This window comes from Manacus vitellinus, unplaced genomic scaffold (genome assembly GCF_001715985.3).
Source record: "Manacus vitellinus isolate BGI_N305 unplaced genomic scaffold, ASM171598v3 ctg7180002222619_pilon, whole genome shotgun sequence".
Classification (NCBI taxonomy): Eukaryota; Metazoa; Chordata; class Aves; order Passeriformes; family Pipridae; genus Manacus; species Manacus vitellinus.
In genome coordinates, this window is record NW_021937441.1 from 1 (window position 1) to 7,584 (window position 7,584).

A 7,584-nucleotide genomic window follows, 5' to 3' on the forward strand; every position below is an offset into this window, starting at 1 on the left:
TTTCCCTCCTCACCATCATGTGCTACGACCGCTACGTTGCCATCTGCAAACCCCTGCACTACGGGACCCTCCTGGGCAGCAGAGCTTGTGCCCACATGGCAGCAGCTGCCTGGGCCACTGGCTTTCTCACTGCTCTGCTGCACACAGCCAATACATTTTCCCTGCCCCTGTGCCAGGGCAATGCCCTGGGCCAGTTCTTCTGTGAAATCCCACATGTCCTCAAGCTCTCCTGCTCACACTCAGGCTACCTCAGGGAAATTGGGCTCATTGTGGTTACTTGCTGTTTAGTGTTTGGTTGTTTCATTTTCATTGTTTTCTCCTATGTGCAGATCTTCAGGGCTGTGCTGAGGATCCCCTCTCAGCAGGGACGGCACAAAGCCTTTTCCACCTGCCTTCCTCACCTGGCCGTGGTCTCCCTGTTTGTCAGCACTGGCACATTTGCCTACCTGAAGCCCCCCTCCATCTCCTCCCCATCCCTGGATCTGGCCCTGTCAGTTCTGTATTCAGTGGTACCTCAAGTAGTGAACCCCTTCATCTACAGCCTCAGGAACCAGGAGCTCAAGGATGCCCTGAGAAAAATGATGACTGGATGCTTTTCAGGAGTAATAAAGTGCCAGTTTTCTGGTGTGTAGCATTCAGAATGGGACTCACTAATGGCCCAGCCTTCCTGCTCAGGTTTTTCTTGCAGGTCATCGGCTACTTCTTGCAATAATGTTCTCTGCAATTAAATTTTATTATGCATCTGCCTTCTAATTTAGTGTCTACACATTGAATTTGACCCAGAGATGTATAAATGATGAATTGTTCTCTCTAAGTATTTAAACAAAATAAAGGACCCTGCAGTGCCTTCTTTGTCCAAATCCTTCTTCTCAGATGTTCCTAAAGGACAGCACACTGCAGGACAGGGTGTATTTGCAAACGGGAAGGGGACAATAATCCCAGCCCAGCAGCACTGCCAGGGAGCAGCAGGGCTTGGTCTTTGCAGAGCTGCTCTCTTGCCACTCCCACACTGTCCTCCTGAGCCCCTTTCTCAGTGCGAGGCCTGAGTGCTCTCTGAGCACAGTCCTGGGGGGTGGAAGCCCTTGGAGCACAGGCAGGGACAGGCCCTGGGAACTTGTAACCACAAGTCCCAACACTACTTAAAATCGCTGCTCCTCTCACTGAGAGGAATCCACTGCTCTAATCCCAACCTCAACCGGACCTTGAAGGCAAAGCCCAAACCCAGAACTCCAAACTCTTATTTATACTCTAATGCCCACCCCATTCCCAAACCTGTATTACCAGTATGAAAAGCCAAGCTTTAATCCTGACCCAGCCCAAAAAGCTCTTCCCCTAATCAGGAACCAGACACTGCCAGCAGAACAACAAACCTCCCAAAGTTCTGCCTAATCCCCACCCTGAGCTCTAAACCCCAAGTCCTGACCATTCAGCACCCCCACAGCCCTTGGGAGCAGGGCAAGGACCTGGAGGGCCCAGAGCAGGCCCAGGGGGTTGGCAGAGGAATGGGAGGTGACCTGGATCTGCTCAGCTCTGCAGTGACCCCCAGGAGAAGGGCCTGGGCTCTGGCAGGGATGTCCTGTGGCACAGGGGCTCAGGATCCAAGGTCAGAAGGCCAAGTGCACATGGCAAGAGCCAGAGCTGGTGCAGAGACACCAGGGAGGGTCTAGAAATGCTGCTGGGAGGGGGTGGGAAAGCAGGAGGGGTGTGTGCAGCCTGCAAGGCCAGAGCAGCAGCAGGGCCAGGGCAGGACAGCCTGCAGGAGAGATGGCCAAGGGCTCTGGCAGGGCTGCAAGGCCCAAAGGCACCCAGGCCTTTGTCCCCTTGCCTCTGGCAGCTGCCTCTGCCACTCAGGCCACCACAAGCAACTTGCCTGGCAGGTTCTGCACTTGGTTTCTGCCTCGCCCCTCCCTCAGCAGCCTGGCAGGGGTTGCCCAGTTTTGGGCCTTTGTTGTTCCTCCCCCTCCCATCCCAGTGCCCCCAAACAGCCCTGAGCCAGCCGGGAGGGACAGGATCTGCTGGGCCAGGGCCTGGGGCTCAGCCCTTGGCCTTTGTGCTCCACAAAACCAAGGCAGGCTTTGCTCAGCATTGCAGGGGCCTGCCCAGAGCCTTTGTCTGCCTGCACTCCTGGCCTCCAAGGAGCTGCTCCAAGGAGTCCCTGGGGAGGCTTTGGCAGTGCCTGCCCTCAGTGGGGCCCAGCAATGCTTCAAGGCACTTGCAGTTTGGCTTCTGACTTCTTCAGCAGCTGCTTCAATCTTCTCTCAGTACCTCAGGATCATGGGCTGGGCTGCAAACACACCGTGGGGCTCATTAAAATGCAGAAATCCCTCAGGATCTCTTTGTCTTCCTTTAATTGTCTTCAAGGCAATTTCAAAACAAGTCTTCCAAGTTTGTACTTTTTTTGTTTTAATTTAAGGGTGGCTATTTTTTAGTTCAAAGAAGAGGTGATAGAGGTGTTCTCCAAGTGATCTTGATGCTGAGTGTCTCCTCAGGAGATCCACACTGACCCTGGATGATCAACCTTGCTCCTCACCCCCAACCTCACCAGTTCTGACATGGCCCATCTTGGACTGACAGCTGATGCAACTCCAAACACACTGTGGGACCCATTAAAACACCGAAAAACAAATTATTTTTCTTTCTTTAATTGTCTTCAAGACGTCAACAACAAATTAGAGTTGTTTTGTAGTTTAGCTAAGGAGGAAGATTTTAAAGTGGAAGTCACGAAAAATATATATTTTTGGATGAAAGAAAATGATTTACACAGAGCCTTGGGAATGCAAGAGGGTCAGGGCACAAAGGATTTGGATCCAAAGATAAGGGGCAAAAGAGATTAGTAGCACTTAATCATTGACCAGTTGAACAATTATCAACTGGTTCAATAGGATTTGCTACAATTTTAACAGTGACTGAATTACAGATTCACAATAACAACATTCATCATCATCATGTCTAGGCTTCGTGAACCACCACAGTCAATTCACACCCACGCCCAGGCAGAGATGTGTGGACACATCAAGAGCTGGGTGGGTAAAGGTCCCTCTCCCAAATTCTCCTGGTTGTCAGGGAAACACTCCCCCAAATCCCTTTGTGTTTCCCACCAGACAAGGGTCCCAGCTGGAGGAGTGTTTGTGGAGGGGGATCAGAATTGTCCTGGGCATCAGCGCCGCTCTTTGGAGTGTTGCAAACTGGAGGGTTCCCGAGCTGGGAGAGGCTGCCAGAGGTGTCCCACTGAGAGGGAGGGGCTGGGGAGCTGCCAGGGCCTCCCTCAGCCCCGCTGGGTGTGGGCTCCCAAGGGGACTGGCTTTGGTTATCTGCTGAATTGCCATCCTGGGGTCAGGAATGACTGGAGTTTCCAAACTATTTGGGAATTGTATCCAAACTGTTCCATTTGGGTTGTGATTCAGGCAGGGAATGTTCCAAGGCTTTCATGGGATGACTGATTATCCTGTGTTCCCCAACTGTTCCACTCCGGATTGTTCCCACCTGTATCATCCAGGAGCACCTGGTCCAGTCCAGGGACACTTCCCCACAGCCCTGGTCCAGTCCAGGGGCTCTTCATTGCTCAGCTGGTTTGGTCAAGGCTTGTCAGGAGCTCCTGAGATCATCGACCAGGCCTGAGGAGAATGGGGGGAGGATGCACCACCACAGAGGCTTCTAAGAAAGATGGGGACAAACTTTTTGTGAGGGCATCTCTGAGCACTCTCCAAGGTGTTTGCAGATGAAAACATTGTGCTCATAGTCTAAGACAGTCACAGGGCTACATTTTACCAAGGCCTGGAGTACCAGAACAAGGGGTAATGTCTTTAAACTGAAATAGAGGAGCTTTATATTGGATAAAATGAAGAAATATTTACCAGTGGTGCTGGCAAGAACTGAGGCAAAGAATTGGGATCCCTTATTCCTTGAGGCTTCCGTAGTGCAACAATGGCTCCTTGATTCCATGAGGTTGCAACTGTTTCCCAGTTGTTCTTTTGGCTCTGTAAGGCCCACGAAGTATCACAATGGCCATGATTCCATCATTTTTACCCAGGGTTCACAAATGGCCCACTGATTCCATCATTTTCCCCAGTGTCACAATGGACTCTTGATTCCATGAGATTCCACAATGTCCCATTGGTTCCTTTTGGTTCCAAAAGGTTCTGGGATGTCACACTGGCCCTTTGATTCCCTGATGTTCCACAAAGTCCTGGGGTCCTTTTGATTCCATGAGGTTCCGCAGTGTCCCATGTTCCCTTTGGTTCCAGGAGGCCCCAGTGTATTCCAATGGCCCCTGGATTCCAGGAGATTCCACAGTGTCCTGGGGTTCCCTTGTCTCCCTGACTTTTGGCAGTGTCCAGGGTCCCTTTGTTCCCAGGAGGTTCCTTTGTTTCCATCAGGCCCTGCCACGTCCCAGACTCCCTTTGGTTCCATGAGGTGCTGCAGGGTCACAATGTCCCCTTTATTCCATGAGGTTTCTCCATGTCCCAGGGTTCCTTTGGTTCCATGGGATTCCACAGGGCCAAAACTCCCTGGTTCTTATCCTTCCAACATTTGTGGGCCCATTCTATCCCTGCCTGGGATGGAGCCCCATTGTGTTTGTGCAGGAATGGATCCATGGCCATCCTGCCACTGCACCAATTGAATGCTGCACAAACGTCACTGCAGGCCCGACCCTGGATGCAGGAACAGTCTGGGAACTCCAGGCCTGCTGACATTCAGCAGAGCCAGTCGGGGTCCCAAAGAGCACAAGTGATTGCCTGTTGAAGGGATTGAAAACGTGCAAGTGCCAGCAAGAGGAGGCTGCTCTGTGCCCTTGGTGGCACAAACAGAGCAGGAAGCTGGCCCAGGACAGTTGTTCTCCCCCAGCCTCTCTCCCCAGCCATTGCCAGCACTGGCTGCTCAGCCCAGGCTTAGGGGTGAGTTTTGCTGGGCCCCCTCCATCCTCCTGCTGGGCTCAGGGCCTGTGCCAGGGCCATGGCCAGCCCTGCCCGGCCTCTCTGCTGGCCCAGAGCCCAGCAGAGCCTGGAGCAGGGCTGTCTGTGAGGCCCCACAGGGGACACGGCCTGTCCAGGAGCTTGGAGAGGGGCTGAACAGGAAGGCCTTGGGTGCCCAAGGCCAAGGACTGCCCTGGGCATCCCGTCAGAGGGGCCCTTCCCCACCCTGAGTGCTCCTGTGCTGGGCTGGGCCTGCCCAGGGGGCTGTGGGACCAGCTGGGAGGCAGCGGGGCACAAAGGGGCCACGGAGCCACTGCCAGGGGGGGACAGCAAGGCAGGGACAGACAAGGGATTGCTGGGCATGGCCTGGGCTGTGCAGGGGCACTGTGGGAAAGGCAAAGCTCCCCTGCAGTTGGGGCTGCAGGAAAAGTCCAGAGCCCAAAGAGCCTCAAGGGCTGTGTTGGACATTGATATAGGAGGCTAGGCCCCAAAGAGTTAACTAAGAGATTTGGGCCTGCAAACAAACTGATTTGGGCCTGCAAACAAGTTACCAATATCCAAAACGATCTGTACCTGTTCTGTTCTACTTACTGGACCAAAGCTTAAGAGAACAGTACAAGAACATGTAGTGGACTTAGAAGCAATAAATTAGAAGTATAACAGGATCAGGTAGACATTTGAATAGGAGAAATAGGCTTGGAGCCAGGGCCTTTTCCAAGCTTCAGTGAGCGGGTCAAGAACAATGGATAGGAAGAAGGGACAAGTTGAGGAAGATGAGTTAGAGACCCCTGCCCTATGGATGAGGATGGGAACTACCCCTCGAAATGGGGAGCCAAGAGAAGCACCGCCCTGAACTCCACCTATACTCCGCCTATTTTTAATATGTATTGATAGATGTTGTAATTGTTTGAATATGCATTTAATCACATCTGAAAATTGTATAAAAGTGCTGATTTTCTGAGGAGCCGGTGAGCAAGTTTTTCCAGCAATAGCTGGCTTGCTCCCAGCGCTGCTAATAAATACCTTTGCTGCTCTAAAGATCAAAAGTCTCTGGGCAGTTTGTCGAACCGGTTTTTCGGATTCACATCAAGGCTGCAGGAGGGAAATGCAGGGCTGCTGTGCAATGGGGAGGGGGGTTAATTCCAGCAGACACTGATGTGGTGCTCAGGGACTCCATGGCTTCTCTGCCTGAGTCTTTCCTGGAAAGGTCTCTCAGGCCTCTGTGCTCGGGGAAGGGCTTCAGGGAGGAGGAGAGCACGTCTGGGCAGGAACCTGCTGAAATCCCTGAGGGACAAATGGCAGTGTCTGCCCCTGCAGGGGACTCAGCCTGGCCATGGCACGGGCTGGAGCTGCCTGGCTGGGAGCAGCCCTGTCAGAAGCTGTGGGTGGGCAGGGAGCTGGGCAGGAGGCAGCCGTGTGCCCTGGCAGCAAGGGAGGCCAGGAGCACCCTGGGCTGTGGCACCAGAACATCCAAGGACGTGCACTCTCCAGCTCACTGTGACTGAGGAAAGCTGCAGAAAGAACTGGGATGTTTATAAACTGTATCATGTTTACTTTTTGTTTGTGGGTAACGAAGAGAAACTTCCTGTGGCTCTAAGTCTCACCAGTTCCAGCCCTCCCAAAGAACACAAACCTGATGAGTTGTGGTTCCCACAACTTGCTTTTGTGCCCTGGGTGCTGCAGGCAGTGCCCTCAGCCCTGCTGGGCTGTGCAGAGGAGCTGCTCCTGGGCAGAGCTGTCTCTTTGAAGCTCTTCTTGCTTGCCAGGAGCTCCCTGTGTGCCAGGAGCCCGGCCCAGCTCAGCAGCACAGCAACAGCCCCAGGCATTTCAGGACCCTCAGGGGAGTTGATGTTGTTTACATGAGACTCAGTCCCTGAGAGGAAGTTCAAACAACTTTTCAAGAAGTCAGATTTAAACACTGAAGGTTCTTGTAGTGCTAATGAGTCTCACTGAGGGACACAACTGAGAACGTGTCCCCAGGTTCCAGTTAGAGCAGAAATCTGCAGACAGTGATGCCAAGGATGGACAAGCAAGGGAAAGGTGGCTCTGATGCTGAAGAAACCTTGACTTGTTTCCTTAATCCAGAGGACCAAGCCCTGACCCCCAGCCCCTGGGAAGGCAGATCCTGTCCCTGCCTCATTCCTCAGGGCTCTTCCTGGGGCACTGGGATGTGGGATGTGCAATGCCAAGGGCAGGCCCATGGGGTGGCACCTGCCAGGCTGCTGAGCAGGGACAAGGAGGCCACGAGGCCCCAGGGCTGCAAGGGGCACTCCCCTCCTCCTGGCCTCAGGGGCACAGACAGCAGCCATGGCCAAAGGCCTGCAGAAGGTGGCTCTGGCAGGGCCTTTCAGCTTCTCCCCCTCCCTGTCTCCTCTCCAGCCCAGGCTGTCCTACGGTGTCCATGCCCTGCCCCTTTCCCTGCAGGCTGTCGTCATCCCCCCGGCTGCCCCACCTGGCTGGCACCTTCCTGCACTGACATCTCTGTGTCCTCCCTGGCTCTTCCTGCACACACAAAGCCTTGGCCTCATCCAGACTCCTTCTTTGTGACATTTTGCACCACAACACTGACCTTGGAGGAGCGGCACCAGGGAAAAAACACTCGCTGTAAAGAAGGGAAGGGGAACGCCCACCCCCCAGGACCATGGCTGTCAGCAGTGCGGGGGAAACAGAG

The 7,584-nt window shown here is 53.6% G+C and overlaps 1 protein-coding gene across 1 annotated transcript; it reads left to right on the plus strand.

The window, feature by feature from the left end:
- The first annotated feature begins 17 nt into the window (after positions 1-17).
- On the plus strand, positions 18-632 carry LOC112841015 (olfactory receptor 14J1-like). Its single transcript, XM_029957789.1, has one exon. The coding sequence runs from the start codon at positions 18-20 to the stop codon at positions 630-632; it is 615 nt and encodes a 204-aa protein (XP_029813649.1).
- Positions 633-7,584: the final 6,952 nt, after the last annotated feature.

What these genes read in the sequence shown, in the direction of transcription:
- LOC112841015 (XM_029957789.1), top strand. Translation starts at nt 18, where the DNA reads ATGTGCTACGACCGCTACGTTGCCATCTGCAAACCCCTGCACTACGGG.